The sequence below is a fragment of the Taudactylus pleione genome, unplaced genomic scaffold, assembly GCF_031769625.1.
Source record: "Taudactylus pleione unplaced genomic scaffold, aTauple2 ptg000205l, whole genome shotgun sequence".
NCBI classification, from domain to species: domain Eukaryota; kingdom Metazoa; phylum Chordata; class Amphibia; order Anura; family Myobatrachidae; genus Taudactylus; species Taudactylus pleione.
The window spans coordinates 5,007,616-5,030,327 of record NW_028284607.1 but is presented as its reverse complement, the minus strand read 5'-3'; the positions used below and the strand labels follow the sequence as shown (position 1 = coordinate 5,030,327).

The window sequence follows — 22,712 nt, the reverse complement described above, 5'->3', positions numbered from 1 at the left end:
AAAAAAGGGTGATTTTGGGGTACTTTGAAAAATTGAAAAAAAACCAACTTAATTATTGTAATTAAATTTGTGGTGCCGAAACTAACGAAAAAGTTGATTTGGGGGCAATTTGAGGACATTTTTTTTTTTACCCCAAAAAATGACATGTAATTATTGGACTAATTAAGCTAATTGGAAGCTTCCATATGCCTAATCAGTCATTAGGAGCGGTGTCCAAGGGGTTCAGCACGGAGTTCTGACCTCGGGGAGGTGCGAGTGGAAAGTTGTGAATTCAGTCTGACTGATTCAGTGCGAGTTGCTAATTGGATTGCAAAATTAATTTGCTATGCGAATTCGAAGTGAAAATAGCAACTCGCACCTAATAGGATTGACCCCTTGGTGCATAGCATGTGCCCAGTTTCCATCCAACTTTTAATATGGATGATTGTATGCATATCTTTTATGGGCTGAAAAAATTTGAGTTTCCAGCTATCAATTCAGTAAGAACTATTAGCATCACTGGGACATGAAAGTGACTAGAATGCAGCCCTCAATTCACTAGTTCCTTGTAAAAGCGGAGCTGTGTTATGATTGGTTCAGGCCAGAAAATGAATATACTGCTAGAGCATGTAGGCAAGAGGTAGAAATTAGAGTGGTAACTCACCTTGCTTGTGGAGATCCTCTAGCATTCTCTCTGCTATGGGGCCCTCATAGAAGCTGTCAGCTCCTTTATCTGCCACTATCCTGAGAGTGTGCCCTAGCTGGGTGAAGTTTACAAACTGTCCTTCACGTAACACTTCATGATCCTCACAGAACAGCTCACTAGGAGACAAAGAGATACAGAACATCACGCAGCTTCCTGTGCAGCGGATTACAAGGTATGTGTCTAGAGATAACCACATTTAGAGTGGAGAAAGAAGCCAGCACAGTCGTATAATACAGATGTGTCCTGCTACATCTTTGCTGATTGCGCTACAAACGTGTTCACGCATCGCGCCATGCGTTAACCCGCAACAGCATACTCTATGCTACGCCGCACACTGCGATGGCACCATGCATTCCTATGGCAGCATGGCTGTGAAAGCAGCAAAGATCTAGCAGGACACATCTGTATATAACCTTAATAGGAGGTCACGGTGCATTCAGTACCTTAGTATCCATGAAACCCCCTCATTATTTGTATATAGCTTCAGGTTTCTGCTAGTGAGAAGGTGTGCTCAATATTACACCACATATATACCAAAATGTAGGGGCCGATGCAACTAATGCGCCTGTATTGTGTGCATAGAAGCAATATGTGTATTTCCTTCTCTATGCAGATCATTTTATCATTTTTGAGGCACACGTTGAGTACAAAAAAATGTAATCCACAATAAAAAAGGCAAAAAAAAAAAAAGACACCTCCATACTGCTGCTTACTGAATATATTTTCTCCAGCTCTTGTACTTACCACAGACTATGATTCTTTATTAGTTCTTTAAAGGGTGTCAGGAATTTGCTCAGAGTATTTGAGATCTTTATCCCATTGGTGACTAAATTAATTGTTGGCTGAAAGAGTGATTTCCATGGTAACCGCCCATGCCTCTGGTGTGCAACCTTGTATCCTCTCAGCTCCCCCGGCACCCCGATCCATTGCACTCCTGCATGGGACAACCTGAGGTTAGGGGATACTAGATCAGTTATTTCTGTAACCCTTTACTAACCAACCAACCAAACACCATCATGCCTCCACTTCATACTTTTTGCATGCAGTTGCTAGACTCATTTTTCTTATTCATTTTTCAATGTTGAATCTGTATCAGACACTACATTGACTGCTAGTTGCCTCGGGGATACAATTCAGCATTTCTTCTCTATCATTAAAGCCATGCAGAATGTATGCTCAGAAAAAGATCACATTGTGTTCTTTTCAGAGCATAGCTGGCTGCACGGTACACTATAGCGGCATTACTGTGAATTTTGCTATGGGCATGGTGAAGCATTCCTATTTAGAAGGAAGTTCCTTCCCTCTAAGTAGTCTCACTATAATAGTCCCTACTAGTATTTGAGTTAGTTCAATAGTAACATACAGTATACCACTAAATCCTGCCACCCAGCATGCATCAAATTTCAGGGGGAGATGTACTAAGCTTGGAGAGAGTTGCAATTGTTACATTTATAAAGAACCAACCAATCAGCTCCTAACTGTCACTTTATAGGCTGTGTTTGATAAATGACAGGAGCTGATTGGCTGGTACTTTATATATCTCCACTTTATCTCTCTCCAAGACTTAGTACATCTACCCCCCAGAATCTCCAGCCCATATATCTATAGTACAAACAACTCTGTAACACAATGCACGATCAACGTGATATTAATATGTCTACTCTCTCTTCATAAGCCTACTGGTAGTAACATACAGAAAGCCATGTTTACGTCTCAATAACAGCAGCTACCTCACTGACCAATAAGAAGGTTTTGGATTGTGACACATCCACCCAACTATTTGCATTGTCATCCAATGGACCAATCATATGCATAGAATTATGCATATCCCTACCACCATCTATACTCAAGAAGATTCACCAATCGATCAGCACACCCCTGAGGAGTCCCATAACGAGTGATGAAATGTGTTGGGCCACACCCACATTCTCTCTATCCAGACATAACTCCATAAGTGTGTTTCAGCAGCTGTGCTGCTGTCTTGAAAAATAAAGGATACCCACCAAAATACTGATAGGGTGAAAAACCCTGTGTACTTATGATGTTACTGTCCTAAGTGTTGTTTTCACTGCATAACTTCCCTTGTAATGCAAATATTTGACCTCTGTTTATTTTGTGAATTCAGCATTAAATTTAATTTCATTTGAGATATGAATCATTGCCATACTTGAAGTGAAACAGTTTTTATAAGCATTCAATGTTGAAAAACTTTCAAATTTCAAAATGTGTCCGCAATTTTGGCCATTAGTTATATATAACTAATTAGTTAACAGCTTCATGGAGTTGAGGGGGGGGGGGGCGTACACACAGTGGGCACAGACGGGGGAGGTGGTGCTGACAAGAGGGAGAGGGGCCCCCTGACTTAAGTGCCCCGGGACCCCCGAAGGCTTAATCCGGCCCTGTAGACAATTATGTTTGACCATGTTCCAACTTATCCTCCAAATACGGATGATTCAGGAGCCTGAATTATGGGGAAATAAGCATTGTGAATTTTCAGGCGGACAGGGGGATTGGTCTTTGAAAACTGGAATACAGTGGAGCTTTTAGTTGTAGATGTCCCCTTTTCTTAAAATCTACTCAGATGTCTCAGCAATACGGTCCTTCATGTTAAGAGTAATTTACTGCTTTGCTGGGCCAGTCTCAGGCTAGCCTGTTCATGCACGTTGGTACTGATTTGTGCTTTCAGTTCCATTTTAATAATAAAATAAATTGTTAAAATTAGTTAAAAAATATATTTTAACATATTTACACAAAATAATACAAAGAATATTTTTCTATGATTTTCTTTGTTATTGCCATCTTTAGTTGTTGATTACAGAAGAACCATTGCAGCGTTACTCATACCACTATGATTCTTGTTAAATAAGTTTCCACATGCAAATTAAGACCCAACTAATCGACTTGATGGTGGAGAGTCATGTGCTTTGCTATATATACTGTACATAAAAGTTTATATTTTGCATTCTCCCTGACTATAACTCTTACCGGTTTTCAAAACACCAGTACTAGAACACTGTTTTGTTAAATCTTGAGGAGATCTGCTGGGCACTGTCTCTCGAGCGTTTATGACCTCAACTTCTCCTATAAAAGAGAATTTCATCAAAAGGATTTAGTAGTAAGTCATCTGCATACTTTGCTATTGACATAGTGATGATTAAATAAGGACACATACCTGTAGATGCATTGTAGATGGTAAAAATGACACCACCACCAAGACCCATGCTCTGTGGGTGAGTCACTGAGGTACAAATCAATGCAGCAATCGCACTATCCACAGGAGAGCCCCCTTGCTTCAGAATGTCCCTGTTAGAAAGAAATTTGATTCTTAAATTGTGGAGGCCGGAGAGTAAGGAGGATGGGTGGTAGGCCTGGATAAAGATGAGTTTTTAGCAGGAGTGTTTGTTAGAAAGGACAGGAGAGGCAGTCAATGGAAGAGTGAATAAGGGGCGAGATGGAATGTGAGAGGGTTTTGAAGGTGAGCAAGAACCATTGGAGTGAATGGTAGATGGGGGCAGCAGGAAGCGTTGCGAAAGGAAAATGAGTTTTGTAGCAGCTGAGATTAGACTAAAGTGGGGCAAGGTGGGAGATCGGTAGGCCAGGGAGGAGTCAAATACAAAAATTAAGGTGAGGGCATGAATAAGCGTTTAGTGCTTCCGGTGTAAGGGGCAGATCCTGTTAATATTGCAGAGATGGAAACGACAAAAATGGGAGAGGGACTGGATGTGAGCAGAGAACGAGAGGGTAGAATCGAGGATGATACCTAGACATCAGACTTAGGTAACAGAGGAAATAGAGGTGTTTTCACAGATGAGTCACAGCTGTGGTTGTATGTAAATTTTAGTTTCAGCCTTCCCATTTTGTGCTAGCGAGTGCTGGAGAGTGCAATCCCTCAAACGTCTACTTTCAATGCCCATGGTCGGTGCAACTTTGCCAGTGGTTCCAAACACTACACCATCAGCATACCATTGTGCTCACCATGGAATGGGTATGATTTACTGCCGGACGCCTGTCCGGCGGTTGGAATCCCGACAGCTGCTGCCCGACATGGGTGAAAATCACGATCGTCCCTAAAGTATGGACTAATCTAATTCCCTCCCCTAACCCTAACCATCTCCCATTGCCTAACCCTAATCCACCCTCTAAGTGCCTAAACCTAACCTCCCCTTCCCCGTCGCCTAAACCTAAGTCCCCCCCGGGGGTGCCTAACCTTAATCCCCCCTTCCCCTAGACTAAACCTAACCTCCCGGGGGGGTGCCTAACCCTAAGTCCCCCCGGGAGCCCTAAACCTAAAGTAGCTATCCGCGCTCGGCGTCCCTTTGATCTGGATGCCGGGCGCCGGTCTCCCGGGGTTGGTAAAATGACAAGCGTCTAGATTTAGACGCCTGTCATTTAACCCTCGTCGGGATTAAGCAGTCGGGAAACCAACTGTCGGGATTAGGTCCGCCAGCTTCCCGACTGCATACCCTCACCATCGACCCTTGCACCAGCCTATGGCAGGAGCAGTGTCTCCTTCTCAACTCCATATAAACATGGCATCTGTGGTTGTGAATCTGTGTTTGAGAATGTAGTCACGTTCACTTACACGCTCATGAGATGTTTTTTTTTAGTTCACTTCAGCCCACCTCCCAATTACCTACCAGGAACACTTTTGGTGTTGCGCTGCCAGCTCTGTGATTCCATATACAACAGCATACAGAGCCATACACTCAGGACAACTCAGGTGCCATAAGGTTTTTCAGGACTTTTCACACATAGCATGATCAAATAATCGTTAAACTGCGCAAACATCGGCATTGCTTCCACCTCTGAATCAGGCCCTCTATCCTGAGATCAGCAAAGGCTTAATGTTAATTTGAAACACCTTCTTAGAAATGCACTCTGGGGGGTCTCCTGTGTGTCTCGGTGTGAAAAGTACAGCAGGTAATTTGTGGAAAAAAAAAACACATTTTGCTTTTTCTTTTTAAGAATATCCTGTACATTCGAGGATATCCATATGCTAATTATATTATTGTTTAAACCACATAGGTAATTTGATTTTAGCAAATATATTCAAGGAGGAATGCAATTGACCAGTGCCTGTGAAATGTAAGTTATATTTTGGGAGACAGTTTCCTTATTTGTTAACATATTTTATGAGGCTTTCGGCTGTACTCTTGAAGGCTATGTGTTTTTTCTGTATTTAAAGGGCTGATGTGGCTCTGTAAGCAGGTCTGATAATTATAAGCGGTGGTGTACCTCTCTTTGTAAAGACATATTTTTTAAGAAATAAACACCAATTTACTTCAAGACGCCTGCATCTGCTTGTACCCTGTGACTATCAGAGTAGAGCCAAACTCTACTCCATTCTCTGGCTGTACTGGGTTGAGTACATTGTCTCCAAACTTAAGCCCTCTGCCCAGAGGCAGACTGGGCCGGGATGCAGGGTGCCATCTGCCCCCTGGGTCGATGCGATTTTGATGTTTCAGACCCGCCCTCAGCTGTGCTCTGCATGTACATGACACAGCTGTGGGATGAATAACATAAATATCGTATTTTTATTATCTCCATATTCAAAAGAAATTTGTTGCGGGACAGGCGAGGCAAAAATGGCATGTCCCGGCGAACTCATCAGGGTTGTTATTATGCAATATGTATGTATTTGTGCTGGTTAGGGCAGGTGCATTTTTGGACCAGGAAGAGGCAGATGACGTCAGATGTCAAACAGGGGGCCGTCACAGAGGAATGTGAAAGCGGGCGTGGTGTCAGAAGGTAAGTGTTGAAGGCTTCTATTTTTTCAGGTGCCATACAGAAAGGGTGGTTCAGGCTCACGGGAACTGGCTGGGCATCATGTTCAGTAATGGCTGCTAAGTATTACAAGGGGCCGCTGTGGTCTTTGCGGGTGGGTGGGACGGGATCCTGGACTCAGGAGTGGCCGCCTGCCACTGTTGCAACCTGGTACTGGGTGAAAGGAGGGGAGAGCCTATGACAGGGAATCAGGGGAAGTTGGGGGGTCCAGCAGCTGCTGATATATGTGTGCTGCGTTGGGGGAATTGGGTCTGATGGCCACTGTTTGTGTGTGCTGCAGGGAGGGGGGTCTGATATAGGTATAGGTATATCTACCGTGTATATATATATATATATATATATATATATATAGAGTCCATAAGGTTGGCACTCCCTCCATGTAATAAGACAACCGGGGTGCCAGCAATAGAAAATTTCAGACAGACATCCATCAGGTAGGGGCACTCGTCGGACTTCCAAACCATGAGGCAAATAAAGACACACCAAGTGTTTCTTGACAAAGGGTTGAAATAAACCCGAAAAGTTGAAACACTTGGTGTGTCTTTATTTGCCTCATGGTTTGGAAGTCCGACGAGTGCCTCTGCCTGATGGATGTCTATATATATATATATATATATATATATATATACACACACTTTGCCCTCCCATATATTATATATGTACTGTGCCCTCCTGCTACATGCAAAGATATCAAACCATAGATGTCTATAAATTAAGTTATATGTAATAATGTGAACTGACACAGGGAAAAAGTATTGAACACATGAAGAAAGGGAGGTGCAAAAAGGCATGGAAAGCCAAGACACCAGCTGAAATGTATCAGTAATTAGAAAGCAACCCTGCCCCTTGTGAAGTGCAAACTAATATAAGTTGGTTCAGTCCCAACGAATGGCCTATAAAAAGATGTCTCATTACCAAGGTGTCACACAAAAAAACATCTCGTGATGGGTAAAAGCAAAGAACTCTCTCAAGACCTTCGCAACCATATTACACATATGTGTGTGTGTGTGTGTGTATATATATATATATATATATATATATATATATAAAAATATGGGATGCGGTCATAATACCGACCTCTGGTATTCTGGTGCACAGGATGCCAACCCTGTCGGGATGCCGGCGTCAGGATTCCTGTACCCAACCCATATTATATATATATATATATATATATATATATATATGTTTCTCAAAATAAGTATTCCTTTTAAAAATTTGTTGATTGACTTCTGTTCCTTGAACTGATGGGGTTGCTATATTCCTAATTTGTCGTAACATATTCATGTCTTTATTTATTTCTATCTATCAATACATATATATATTGGGCCTGATTCAGAGGTGGATGCAGCGACGTCTTTTGCCGCAGCGTGATTGTGACTTTATGCTATTGCCATAACCGATGGACTTTTTACTGAGACACCCACCTGCTGTCTAGAAAAATCCTGTACCGACATACCATTGGTCACAATATTGTACACAAGCAGCCCTACGGAGGCGCAGAATGTCCATCGGAACATGGTTGTTGATGTCAGTGTAATTGTGTCTTTGGACGCAGTCGCTGACCGCGACACTCCTGCAACTGACTAGCTAGCCCCAGGTACACCCCGGGAATGCCCCCAAAACTACCGTGTCCAAATTCGTTCTGCATCCACCAGTGGTAACAATCAGGATGCGCATCAGCCGTTTGTGTCCGACATCAATACTGCATTTACCTCTGAATCAGGCCCATTATATGTGTATGGGAATGTAGTGCCAACAGTTCAGTACTGAAGGGGAAAGTCTACTTATCACTATCTGGAGATGGAGATAAGTTTGTTAAAAAAAAAAAAGAGATAAATATCTCTTCTCCAGTTTATATAAACCCCCATTAGATTCTATGGGGGAGGCTGCGTGTTCAGGAAATAGTGAAAAATATGTGACTTGGGGGCATATTCATCAACACTAAAATAACGTTTTTAAAATAACGTTTTTAAAGACATTTTCCTTAATAAACATTATTTTAGTATTCATGAACACACTTAGCACAGGAGATATCACTGATATCTCCTTGCTAAGTCCCCCTGCATTAATTTCCACACTCCCCTGGAGTTCCTATTCGCCACTGGTGGCGAATAGCAGGTGACACTTATCTGCTTCCACCTGGTGAGGTCCCCCAGCGTCTTCCTCCGGCACTCTGGTCCATCCTCTGGCTCCTGGGGCTGTGCTGTCACGTGTTCTCCCAGCAGAACACAAAGTTTAGAAAAAAAAAATATATATATTTTTTTTTCCTAAACTGTACTGTGGGCTGCTGGGAGAACACGTGACAGCACAGTCACTGGAGCCAGAGGCGCTGCAACGGGCAGGTAAGTGTGGGGACGGGGAGGGAGGTGAGCGGGGGGGGTGAGGGGGTTGGGGGGGGATTCAAACTTACCGCCGCTGTAGGCAATGCAGCGCCTGCGCTGGCTTTGCGAATGTAACAGCGCATGCGCAAAACGGATTCCAGCTGCGGTAAGTTAGTGTAGATAGAGATAACTATCTATTTCCCAAAAAGCTGTCATCGCAAAAATGACAGATTTTCGAAATAGATAGTTATGGGGAGGAGGAATGATGAATTCCTCTGGTAATTAGGTAGAACTCCATGTGAGTTCTAATCCTAATTACCTCCAGAGAGTTTTAAGGTATAATGAATAGGCCCCATAAATATCACATTTTCCAGCTTTTATGCTTAAAAAATTAGATAATTATGTTTATTAAATAGCCCCCTAAATGCTCCACGGCCATTCGTTTGTTTCCCTCTCTGCTGGAGTAATCAGCAGGCCCAGGCATGAAGGGGCCAGTTTGCCGGGACACATGACCCAGCGCAATAAAAATATTTTTGTTCTGCTTTTGGCACATGCGTGGCATCCTGACATTCGAGTGCTGTGACAGAAGGACACAGGAGGAGCCACCGCCGCTGCAATGAGGTGCTCAGCAGACCCAGCACTGACCAGGCCAGGAGAGGAAAGTGTGGCTGCTGAGAGGAGGGAGCTGAGGGGGGCCATTGTAGGAAGACACAAGGTAGGAGCTGAGGGCCATGGAGATACAGAGGGGGTTGGGAGAGCTGAGGCCATGGAGATCCACAGGAGGATGGGGGGAGCTTTGAGAGGCCATGGAGAGACACAGGATAGGAGCTAAGGGAGGCCATAAAGAGACAGTGGGAGTGGGGGGAGTGGGAGTGTGGGGAACTGAGGCTATGGAGAGACACACGAGGATGAGTGGAGCTTAGGGAGGCCTTGGAGAGCACACGGTAGGAGCTAAGGGAGGACATTGAGAGACAGGGGTGTGTGTGGTGAACTGAGGGAGGCCATGAAGAGACACATGGGGGTAGGGGAGAGCTGACAGGGGTCAGTGACTGCTGTGAGGTCAGTGTGTGTGCTGCAAGTGGCTCAGTGTTTTATGGAAGAACCTGGCAGTGAAAGACAGCTATGTAGGGGGCTATCAAGGAGGGCTGGTAGAAAAGCTGGGGCCACTTCACTGCATCTGCCCCCCCAGGGTAACAGTTGCCAGCCAGTCCCTGCCTCTGCCATCTGCACAGATTGGTCCATAATGAGGGACTAGCGGGAATTAGCTGACACCAACCAGGAGGTGTTGCAGCAACGTGTCGGTTCCAGGTGTCTTGTAGGAGCCTGGTGGTGGAAGTAAGTTATTTGCCCACAGTGAAATGGCAGAAGCATACTTGCCTACTCTCCCGGAATCTGCGGGAGGCTTCTGATTTTTTAGGTAGCACCCCGCACACCCAGAAGAGCAGGCACTTCTCCTGCATCCCGTCTACTTCCTAGTGAAGTGGGTAGAATGGGGAAAAACTTACTGGGAATCCACGGTCCGTTGAGAGGGGGCGGGACTTAATTACATGATTGTATGATAATCGCATTATTTGGACCCGTTCCCTATTCAGATGTGCGCGATTCCCAGCACTTCATCATAAGGGGACCGGGCCTAATAATGCGATCGTCCAGTCCTGCCCCCAACACTGCCCACCAGCATCTCCTCTCCGGGCTTCTCCTGGCGAGAACATTTCAAGAGTAGGTAATTATAGGGAGAAGTCAGTAACAGATGATTACTGACATAGGCCCTCATTCAGAGCCGCTCGTAAGCGGCCGCTCGTTCGTTCTGACCGATGTTCGCACATCTGCGCATGCATACGGATTTTAATACGCATGCGCGAACCAGTCAGTGCGGCCGAAAATCGTTTGTTCGCTATATAGCGAATGCCTGCTATTTTGAGTCACAGAAGGAGGCGTATGTGGGTGGTAACAGGGGAAGGTGCTTGAAAACGGGGGTGTGGAATTACATCGCAGGCATGCTTAAAGGTCAAAACGGGCGTTTTAAGGGAGTGCATAATTAATACAGCAGCGTCATTGACCACGTCACTTGTTTTTTTTTTACTCCGAACTGCTCGCAAAATAGCGGTTGAAAAAACCAGCCACAAGAATAGCGAGCAGTTCATACGCTGTTCGATGTGCTCGATTAATCTAATAAATAGCGGACATGACGTAGGATGCGAGCGGCCAGGGGGCGTATTTTACAAAATTACAACCGCAAGTTTTGCTCGCTCGTTCAGACTTAGAGGCGTGAACAGACCGCAAAGTGCGAACGGTTCATTTGAATAGCCACCCCTTTTTATAAAACGAACGACCGCAAATAGCGAGCGGCTCTGAATCAGGCCCATAGAGAGGGAATCCCTTGTTGCGGCGAAGTCCACTCACATTATTCAAGGATTGTTTTTTTAGAATACTGATACATTATTCCCATTAAATTCCTCCTACTCATAATGCGGATCTATTAGCTGTTGGAAATTTAGAAAATTAAAGATGCTGAGTTTCAAATTTATAGTGTATAAAAATGTGACTGTCCTGAAAATGTAAAAACACATGGGATCTCTACTCCTACAATTAAACAATCACAGGAAATATCTGTTTAAACTGTTGTTTCCAAAAGAGTTGATGTGTTATTTTCCTGTCGAGTAACACAAGTGTTAGAAGTAGGCAGCTAATAAATGAATGTATGCCCTCCCGGTCATTATGTACTTATAATCACATAAGAAGCTAGAGTTGGTAATCCTCCCTATGTTTGCCTGGGTTTCCTCCTGGGTTTCCTCCGATGCTCCAGTTTCCTCACCTCTTCGGAGGCCGCTGCTCCTTAACTAGAGTAACTGCTAGTTGCTGGTAACAGCACAGAGAACTATTGAAACATTTAAAGGGAATAAAAGAAGTGCCAATTCAACATGTATACCATTCAGTAAATATACACATCTCTAGCAGAGATAATAAACCATAACACAGCTCAATTATAAGAAACATATTGTTAAACATGTGCTGTTAATAACTCACACAATTACTACAAACAAAGGAATTCCAGTAATTCAGTAACGTGTTGGAAAGATCTTTGACTGTGCATGGCACTGCCAGTTGACTTGTTTTTCGTAGAAGAGCACAGCACGGTGGGCCTGATTCAGAGCCGAACGTTCTGATAGAGCGCTCGCTCTGAATCAGGGCCGGGCATTTTTTTTTTCAGAATGGCCTCCTGGACGCTTGCATAGCTGTGGGTGACCACCCACAGCTATAGTGAGCGGCCATGATGATGGTCGCGATGGTCGGGCTTGCGCCGAGACCCTTGTGGTAGGGTCTCATTGCCGCAAGCCCCAGAGAGATTTCGTCTCTAAAAGAGCTGAAAGCTCTCCCATTGACATCACTTGTGATGTCAGTGGGGCCGGCCCCAGACGGTAGGCGTTCCCATGGGAACGCCTCCATCTGGGTAGTCATGCCCCCGTCCCGCCCACCAAAGGGGGCGTGCTGTCAATCAACATCGACAGCACGCCCCCTTTGGTACGAGACCCGGAGCAACGAAGTGCCCGTCGCTATCCGGCTCTCGCGCATGCGCACGACGGAGCCGGCTCCGTTGTGCGCATGCGCACTGGCCTACCATCGACCCGGTTGCGAGCGCACAGCGCTTGCGACCTGGTCTGAATCAGGCCCAGTGTTCCAGAGTGTAAATTCAATTCTAAAGTATTGGGCAAAAAGTTCTGAATGAGGTGTTACAAGTTTGCTATATAATTAAAACTTGCTGTTACCACTCCTACTGGTGCAACATGGCTACCAGACACTCAGTATCTGTAAGTGCCAACTGTACAAACTCTGGCCCTGATTCAGAGCCAGACGCTCTGACAGAACGCTCGCTCTGAATCAGGGCCGTCCTTCTGGATTTTTAGAGCAGCCTCCTGGCCGCTCGTATAGCTGTGGGTGACCATCCACAGCTATAGTGAGCGGCCAGGAAAATGGTCGCATTGGGCTTGCGACGAGACCTTTGTGGTAGGGTCTCATTGCCGCAAGCCCTGGAGTGCTTTTGGCTCTATCAGAGCGGAAGGCACTCCCACTGACATCACTTGTGATGTCAGTGGGGCCGGCCCCAGACGGTAGGCGTTCCCATAGGAACGCCTCCATCTGGGCAGCCACGCCCACCAAAGGGGGCGTGCTGTTACTCACCATCGACAGCACGCCCCCTTTGGTATGAGACACATAGCGACGGCTTGGCCGTCGCTATCCGGGTCTCGCGCATGCGCACGACGGAGCCGGGTCCCTCGTGCGCGTGCGCACTCGGCCAACATCGACCCGCTTGCGAGCGCTCAGCACTCGCGAGCGGGTCTGAATCAGGCCCTCTGTCTCCCCTAGTAGTAGGAGAGTAGTCATAGCTGCAACCACCACTTGCTCAATGACACCTGGAACCACTTACTTTAGCTGGTTCTACCTGATCATTTCAGAGTTGCCGACATTTAGCTCCCTCCTTCCAGGAGGGATCTGTCAGGCTTCCACACGTGGGGGTGTGACATAGCAAAACGGGTACGGCCATGGAAAATGTTGGGTTATTGGGGCAAGATAATGGCATTGTAGAGCAGGGGGCGGGGCCACAATGACACAATTCAGCCCCCCCACACACTGCCGAGGTTTATACAGATGGGTTGCCGGGGCCGGGAGGCTTGTCTGCCTATCCGGGGGGCTGGGAGCGGCTCCCGATTTTCGGGAGGCTACTGGTCGAATCGGGAGGGTTGGCAAGTATGGATCATTTACTCATACTTGCCAACTCTCCAGACTCCCTGTCTCCCTGAAGAGTTCAGCAATCTCCCTGATTGCACCTTACCCCCATTATGAAGCTGTTATATACAAAAAAAAACAGAGATATATACATTCAAATGGGATCATTAGTGTTATTTCCCTGCGTTGGTAATAAGGCACAATGATCCCTATGGCTACATGCATTTTCTGAAAATTATTAGTGTGCTTTCATCAACAAATAGATCTTACTAACTGCTTTGGGGCTTGTTTATATTTACAAGTCAGTATTATGACACGCCTCTCAGATGTAGCTGTACACGTCCACTTTAATGCGCACTCATAAGTGCTGCTTTCACAATCTCCCTGAAATGCTTTTTTCAAAAGTAGGCAAGTATGAATTTACTTTGCATCAGGATCACAGAGTAGAAGGCAAAGTGGTGAATCAGGATTCTGGGTCGGATTAGAGTGTTAGCTCTCTAGTGTTTATTACTCATCAAAGAGTGGAGGTAGACTGCACTGAGCAAACCAATCAGGTCTAGTTTAGAGAGAGCCAATGGAAAATAACTTTCTTGTTATGTGCAGTTCTTTTCGATCCTAGTTGTTAGGGATGGGCAGATCGATTCCCCATACTGAGTTGAGCCGCTTGGCTCAACTCAGTGGAGTGTCTCGAGACAGTGTCTCTAGACACGGCTCTTTAGAGCTGTAGGAAGCAGGGGTGGCGGCAACTCTGAGTGAGTCGCTGACAGCTCCGCCCCCCGCAGCCCAGATCATGCTTCTGCACTGACTTTTGCTGAGTCAGTGCACAGCACACCCCCAAGCCCTGGCATTAGCAGCGCGATTCCGAGTGAGTCGCTGACAGCTCCGCCCCCTACACTGCTGATCCGACCTGATCATCCTTCTGCACTTCTCAGTGCAGAAGTATGATCAGGTCAGATCAGCAGTGTATGGGGGCAGTGTAGGGGGGCGGTGCTCCCACTGACAGAGAGGCTAGAGAGGTGGGTGTCTCGACATAGCAATTGTTGAGAGACTCGAATCATTCGAACATCTGAATGATTCAAGTCATTGTGTTGAGACAGTCACTCAGTAGCCATCCCTACTGCACACAGCCACACATAGACAATAGTGCACTTCCCCTCCACGGCGTCCGCGGTACCAGCGGTTAACTAGCGGCATAGGCAGATTAATGTGCACTGACTCCCCCGAGTCAGTGCACACACCCCCTGCAGTCACGGTAGCAGCGTGAACCAGCGGGCGTGGTGGCAGCGGTGTCATAGGTAGATTAACGTGCACTGACTCTCCTGAATCAGTGCACACAACTCCTGTAGCCATGGAAGCGACGTGAACTAGCGGCGCGGTGGCAAGATAGGCAGATTAACATGCACTGACTCTCCAGACACGTAGTAGCGGCGTGAACCGGCGGGCAGGGCATGGGCAGGCAGTGCGCACTGCAGGATCAGCATTGAACACACTGACAGCCAGGATCACATCCATGATGACACTCCTGAGTCCTGAAGCTGCAGAGTCACTACAGTGAAGGCAATGATGACTGAGTGACTATGACACACTGGCACACTGTGACTGACTTAGGGGTCTATTTACTAAGCAGTGTTAGGAGACAAAAAGTGAAATGAGATAAGGTACCAGCCAATCAGCTCCCAACTGCCATGTCACAGGCTGTGTTTGAAAAATGACAGTTGGGAGCTGATTGGCTGGTACCTTATCTCCTTTCACTTTGTCTCCTAACACTGCTTAGTAAATAGACCCCTTAGAGAGGCTACTGACGGCTGTCTCAACACACCAAACTTTGAATGACTCAAATTATTCGAACTTCTAAATGATTTGAGTCATTGTGTTGAGATATTAACTCAGTAGCCATCTCTACTAGTTTTAGTCATGAGAACAAACCTCTCTTCTTGAGTATAAGAAAGCTTTCAGCAGTGGTTAGCATAAGTGTGTAACGCTGGGCACGGGCAACAATGGATATCCAACATGTATAGTAATCTGATATGCCCTAATAACTGCATATGCCTACACAGGTTTGATTTTCAAATGGGATAAATTGACTACTATTCTGCAATTACAGGAAGACTGCCTGGACTATATTGCCCAGTTCTTTCAGTAAAAGAATTTGGTATTCAAGTTAGCACTGGGGACCCCTACGTCTTTTGTCCCCTGTAGTTTCACAACCAGGACTGGTTTAATTTAACACTCTACAAGTATTTTACACAAAGATCTATGCATGGATCTCACTGATCTCTGCATGCATCTGTGTCAATTAGACTTGCTAATGCTAAAAACGAAAGCATGAAGCAGGTCTATTACTTTGGGGATTTGAGGTTCAATTTTGAGTGGGATTTGATGTTCGATTTGCACAGGAGCATTCAAAATCGAATCAAATTGAATTTTAGTAAAAGTGGGATTTTGATGGTGATTTGTACATTCAATTTGATTCTATTTGAGATGAGCTAAATCGAACACCAAATTGAATGTAAAACCAAACTTTGATAAATATACCCCCTAGACTCAAATAGATACTCAATTAATTGCGTCACAGAATCACATTAATGCTGCCAGCATCCTACATCAGAAATATCGTACCTATTACATTTTGTGCATTCACAATAAAATGAACAACTTGCCCTACACAGTCAATAAAGGTGCAGTTATCTTGCTCTTGCAGCAGGGTGTGCAGACACAAGTAATGTATATTTTAGATGTGCCTTATTTTACGTTACACAGATATTGCAAAATGTTACTGAAATACTAGAAGATGAACATTTTGCTTCTACAGATAACGGGTACAAGTGTTATTGAATTTTTGCTTCAGACACATTTATATGCTACATTTAAGGAGCGGGGATTAATTTAGGCGCTGGGTTTACCCAACAGAAAACTGAACACCCTGCCCGAATCAATTAGCTGCAAGAACCCAGAGAGTGGATTTTCCTCGGAGCCTCAGGAGCTGCAAGGAACAACCTGAATTAAAATGAATTTAATGCGTGGGGAAACCAATAGATTCCAGCATTTCATTATTTCAATTCATATAAACGTTTCCGCAAAATAAAAACCAAAAAGTATAAAGATGTGCTGTAGGCTGAATAAACTGCTGTCTGAATGAAATCAATGGCGTGTGTGGCTTGTTATTCTGAATGTAAGTACTTTTGCGTCCTCCTGTGTGTTCACAGGGACTATTAAGAAGGGTGTTCATATTTATATAATCCTTCCATAACAGTTTAATACTGAATAGATAGATCAAACATCCATGTTATATCAGAGTTGCCGACAATTTGGCTGCCTCTTCTGGAAGGAGGCAGTCAGATCGGCACAGCAGGGGGAAGTGATGCAAATTTGTGGGGGGGACTTCACGATCGCGTCATTGCAGCCACGTCCCCACTACACAATGCAGAGGTTACCGCCATTGTGCAGCCAGGGGCAGGGCCACAATAACGCGATCCCCTGGATTGCCCACTTAGAAGGTGGAGCAGACACCGGTGAGGGGGGAAGTGGAAAACGTTGGAGGGGTGCAATTGGGAAAACAGCAGATTTCCCAGACATACCTTTGACACTCCTATAACACCCAACTGCGGGAACATCAACACTGCGTACATCACAGTGCATTAACAGGGTGCTAATCCCTTATCAAAACTCCTTGGTATACAAGGTGGAAAGCCCCTGCAGTACAGTTGTGTTGCTGTATATTCATCTGGTTTCCTAGCAGGGTGCATATTCTCATGTCCGAGGCGTATTAAGAGAGGAGGGGCCCGTGTTCACTCTCTGTCCGGTCCCCCACCTCTCTCCCCAGCTGCCGTCAGCGACCTGACAGCAGCAGTAGACTCCGGGCCCTAGAGAGTGCCCTGAGTCTACTGCGCATGCACAAAATGGCGCGGCAGCCATTTTCCAAGTGATTTACTACTGCACAAATTCGCAAAACCTGGGAAAATGGCTGCAGCGGCCATTTTCCAGGCGTTTCTGTAGCACTACTCCATGGTGGGACTTTGGAGAGGTAAGTATAAAAAAAAAAAAAAGTATGGGTGCAGGGTGTGCAGTGCGGGCCCCCCGGGACCCAGGGGCCCGTGTGCACCTCACACTCTGCACCCATTATAAATACGCCCCTGTCTCATGTGTGTATTTCTTTCCAACAGGATTTCATCCATGCAATGTCTGAGAATGTCAAACACATTTTATGGAGTGCAGAGATACCATTTTTACACTAACTTGGATTAATTGACAAAATTAATAAATGTGGATATGGGTAGTTCTTGTATTCAGCTGTGCTTTATAAATTTATATATAGCCTCTAAGTCTAATACATCTCTTAATAAAGTGCGTCAAAACCTCAATCAATACCATAGAAGTTTTCCTAAGTGTAGAGATACCATTCTTAAAGTCACTTAGCTTAATGGAGTCAATATGTTTAGGTACCTATAGATCCTGCATTTTGCTATGTCTGAGCCGGGTGTGGTATAAAAGATAGAGAGTTAAAAGGTCGACAAAGTCTAGATACACACCAGATGTTATACAGGCAATAGGTCGACTGGGACTTTGACGGGCAGCCTGCAGGTATTTGTGGGCGGGGAGGTGTGCGTTTTAGAAAAAGGAGGCATGTCGGCTTCATTTCCGGGGAGTACTGAAGCCAGCGACTGCGTCATCGGATCTAGATTCACTGGTGTCAGCAACTTAGTAGCAGTCGGCAATCTGGGCAACCTTAGTGTTGCTCAGAGGTCCAATTGCCCGTACAATGTTTACAATGTTTGGCCGATGCTGCGTCTTCGGACGCAGACAGCAGATCTGGGAAACCAGCAGTGGGTGTCTTATAACAAAAGGTGGCACCTGCAGCATTTGCATAAATTCTCAGATCCGCTGCTACCGAAGATGCAGCACTGCCTCAGACTTCATCCACCTCTGAATCAAGCCCATTGTCTTTAGGGATTCAGTATGATTTACCACCGGCCACATGGCCGGCAGTTCTAATCCCGTCAGCAGCAGCCCGATAGAGGAGGAAATCCCGATTCCCCCCCTAACCCTCCTTTATGGGTGCCTAACCCTAACCTCCCCCCCAAGTGGCTAAACCTAACTCCTCCTTCCTCGCATTTGTACCTTGCCGGGATTAAGCAGTCGGGAAGACGGCGGTCGGTATTGCGACCGCCGGCTTCCCGACTGCTTCCCGTCTTTAGTAGCACCCCCTGGAAAAGAGAGAAAATAAAATGGATCTAGGATCTCCAAATAGGTGTAACACAACCTCAAGAAAATACAAATAAAGGTAATGAAAGCTAATGAAAGTGAAAAATTATTGAATGTAAACCAGGCTAAGAGCTGATATAATTTAAAATTTCCAGGGACACTTTGCTGATAGGCACCTGAAAACATCATGCAGAGCTTTGTGTAAGTGGGCTTTGCTACAACCTCCATCATATATTTAACTCCACTATTATGTAATTTTTCTTTTTGCGTCTTAAATTATTCAATATATGTATACATATATATATAGTGTGGCAAAGGGGGTAATTTGCCACATTCTGATGTCCAGAACAGGACTCGTTCGACAGGAAAAGGGGCAGACAGGGTTAAGTGTTCTGCTATTACCTGCAGAAAGGGTTCTACACACAGGTGCACTACATGGGTGTGATTGGTTTGGGATGTGTGGGGAAAATAAAAGGATTGTAGGATCTGGTGGGCAGGGCTTCTGACGCTGAATAGTAGCTGTCACGACCAGAGCGTCCTTACCTGCTGTCTCACGGTCTCTGCCTGTGTGAGTGCTCTAGCGTGGTCCTACTGGTGGGGGTGCCGGTTCCTGGAGGTTGGCGCGAGGAGGTCCCAGGGGAACATGCCATACTGGTACAGGTAAGACTGGCAGCTTCTCCATGCTGCAGACTGCTAGGCGCCGTCATCTTGGTTTTGGGCATGTGACCTGAATGGGCCAATCAGGTTGGAGCTCTGGATGTGACTCTCAGCAACCTATCTTGCACCTTCCCATGGTACTTAAGGGTGTTCAGCGCACCCTCTAGTTGCCAGTGCAACATGTTCTCAGCCTTGCTGTGTGAGAGGTCTCTGTGCTCCCTAACATTGGTATATTGCAGTCTAAGCAGTGACTTGTTTGCTCCCTGTGTGCATTCCAGGTAGTTCCCAGGATTCCTGCACCTATCAGCTATACCCCACGTCTCACCCTCCACTTGTTATTGACCAGCAGCACGCACTCAGAACCCACTGCAGTTAATACCCCTTTTCCACCTAAATTCCGGGTCTGACCCGGAGTTGGAACAAAGTTCCTATCCGGATCAGACCCGGAATTTTGCCGGCGCTGACTCCGGATATTCCCGAGTCAGCGCCGCTCACACCGCAGTCGGGTCTGCATAGACCCGGCTTTTGCGGAGTGAAAGTGGACGCTTGGAGATGACGTCATCTCCAAGCGCCACTGAAGTCGGACCAATCGGCCGGCTAGCAGCGCACTCCAGGTCATCGTGACTTTTATTCTCTGCCAGACATTTATCCTCAGTTCAAACATGGACTTTTGTCACACTACTTATATATTTGTTTAATTCCATGAATCCAAATATTCCCATTAAACCAGATGCCTTTCAGTTTAACAAGACCGTTCCTGCTTAGACTCCTGACTCCATCCTGGGTCCAAAAAACCCCAGGTCCTGACAATAGCCAAATAATAGCTAGGGGTGGTGGGTTCACCTATACCACTTTCAGACAGAAATCCAAATTACCGGGTTAAACATTTCAACCCGGTAATTTGGTGATTTACACGGGACCTTTTTCTGTCTGAAAGGGTCATCGACCGAGGAATTTACCAGGGTTAGAGAGGGGGTGGGGCTTAATGACGTGAAATGTTAGGCCCCGCCCCCATCGGCCCCTGCTGCTTCTCTTACCCGGGCTTCTCCCGGGAAGAGATTATTAAAGGTAGGCAAGTATGTATAATATATATATATAAATGTAATGAATCAAAATAGGTACATAGAATTGTATCAAATATAATCCAAGAATAAGGGCAAATGTGCTGTATGTTTAGATGTTTGGGCAGTACTGAGACATAGGCGAAACTAAGTGGTGGTCCAGGGGGTGCACCGAACCACCCAGTAGCTCCCGGCAAACAATTTGCTGTGTTTTTTTTTATGTAAATAATGGTCGCCCGAATGCGTTAACTCGCTCCTGGCCTGGAGGATCTTCTTGATCCCCAGCTCCGCCTCCCCCCTCCCCTGCATGGCACCAATTGGATCCTGCTAGTACACGAGTGTGTGGTGACATCCTAATACCGGCCGTTTGTGCTCGCATTCTTGTGAGGAGCAGACTACAGTGCAGAGGCTAGGGCGGGCTGTAAAATGTTAATTATCAAGGGCAACGGCTGTCTGCTCCCCAGTCGTTCTGTGCTGTAACTCTGTTGCTGCCAGCCAGTAGAGATCTTTCTAAGTAGCAGGGGCTACCAGAAAATGGCCACAGTTAACCAATGGGGAATCAGGGTTTCTTTTCCCAGGAACCCAAGGGGCTGGAGAGAGGAAAAAGGTGCTGGGTTTACCGGAGGAAAGAAGATGAGTAGGTGAGTAAGGGACTATACTGTAGCTGGCATAATGTTAAGGGGAATTACTGTTTCATAATGTGGATGAGGCACTACTGTATGACAAAGTGAATAAAGGGAACTAATGTGTGGCATAAAGTGAATAAGGGGAACTAATATGTGGCATAACGTGCAATAAGGGTACTACTGTGTGGCCTTTCAGTTTAACAAGACCGTTCCTGCTTAGACTCCTGACTCCATCCTGGGTCCAAAAAACCCCAGGTCCTGACAATAGCCAAATAATAGCTAGGGGTGGTGGGTTCACCTATACCACTTTCAGACAGAAATCCAAATTACCGGGTTAAACATTTCAACCCGGTAATTTGGTGATTTACACGGGACCTTTTTCTGTCTGAAAGGGTCATCGACCGAGGAATTTACCAGGGTCGGAGACACAGGAATTTAGTCCTGGGTTGACCCTTTCAGACAGAAGAAATACCTGTGTAAATCAGTAAATTACCGGGTTGAAATTTTTGACCCGTTAATTTGCTCTTCTGTCTGAAGGGGGGTACAGACAGAGAATGGCAAAACAACCCGGTACGCAAGAGTCGTGAAAAATCCGTGTTTTTTGCCATTTTCTGTCTGAAAGTGGTATAAGTGTCAGAAAGCCGTGGAGTGTTTCAAGTGTTGTACCACAGTGTAACTGTGACAAAATAAAGGAGCCATCTGACCAAGCTGAAGTGAGAAGTCATTTGTATATATATTATTGTTGATAAAGTATAATGAATCAAAATACATGCATAGACGTGTATCATTATATTGGCCGAACATGTGCTAAGAAACCTTATTTATACTCCATGAAAATTGTTGAGTTTATTATAATTGTTATAATTATCAGTATTCTTAGTGCCAAGAGTGTGCACCTACATGATAGATATAGATATATCATCATACATGCCTACCCTCCCGGTTTTTCGGGTAACCCCCTGCACCCCCGGAAGGGTAGGCATTTCTCTCGCATTCTGCCCACTTCCTAGTGAAGTGGGCAGAATGAGGAGAATACCCGCAGCAATCGCGGGTCTCCGTGAAGGAGGCGGGTCTTAAGATGTGATTCTGCATGAATCACAGCATTTGGCCCCGCCCCTATGTAAATTTTACCCAATCGCGGCAGTTTTACCGCGAGGGGGTGGGGCTTAATGACGTGAAATGTTAGGCCCCGCCCCCATCGGCCCCTGCTGCTTCTCTTACCCGGGCTTCTCCCGGGAAGAGATTATTAAAGGTAGGCAAGTATGTATAATATATATATATAAATGTAATGAATCAAAATAGGTACATAGAATTGTATCAAATATAATCCAAGAATAAGGGCAAATGTGCTGTATGTTTAGATGTTTGGGCAGTACTGAGACATAGGCGAAACTAAGTGGTGGTCCAGGGGGTGCACCGAACCACCCAGTAGCTCCCGGCAAACAATTTGCTGTGTTTTTTTTTATGTAAATAATGGTCGCCCGAATGCGTTAACTCGCTCCTGGCCTGGAGGATCTTCTTGATCCCCAGCTCCGCCTCCCCCCTCCCCTGCATGGCACCAATTGGATCCTGCTAGTACACGAGTGTGTGGTGACATCCTAATACCGGCCGTTTGTGCTCGCATTCTTGTGAGGAGCAGACTACAGTGCAG

General features: G+C 45.7%; 1 protein-coding gene across 1 annotated transcript in view; it reads right to left on the bottom strand.

Annotated features, from left to right (window-relative positions):
* Positions 1-22,712, bottom strand: part of GGT5 (gamma-glutamyltransferase 5) — a 104,195-nt gene that overhangs the window by 62,710 nt on the left and 18,773 nt on the right. Inside the window, exons 2-5 of the mRNA XM_088477871.1 lie at positions 3,858-3,988; positions 3,671-3,766; positions 1,430-1,619; positions 644-801 (exon numbers count right to left, since the gene is read on the bottom strand). Of these exons, the coding sequence (XP_088333997.1) occupies positions 644-801; positions 1,430-1,619; positions 3,671-3,766; positions 3,858-3,988 (575 nt within the window). The remainder of the gene's footprint in view (positions 1-643; positions 802-1,429; positions 1,620-3,670; positions 3,767-3,857; positions 3,989-22,712) is intronic.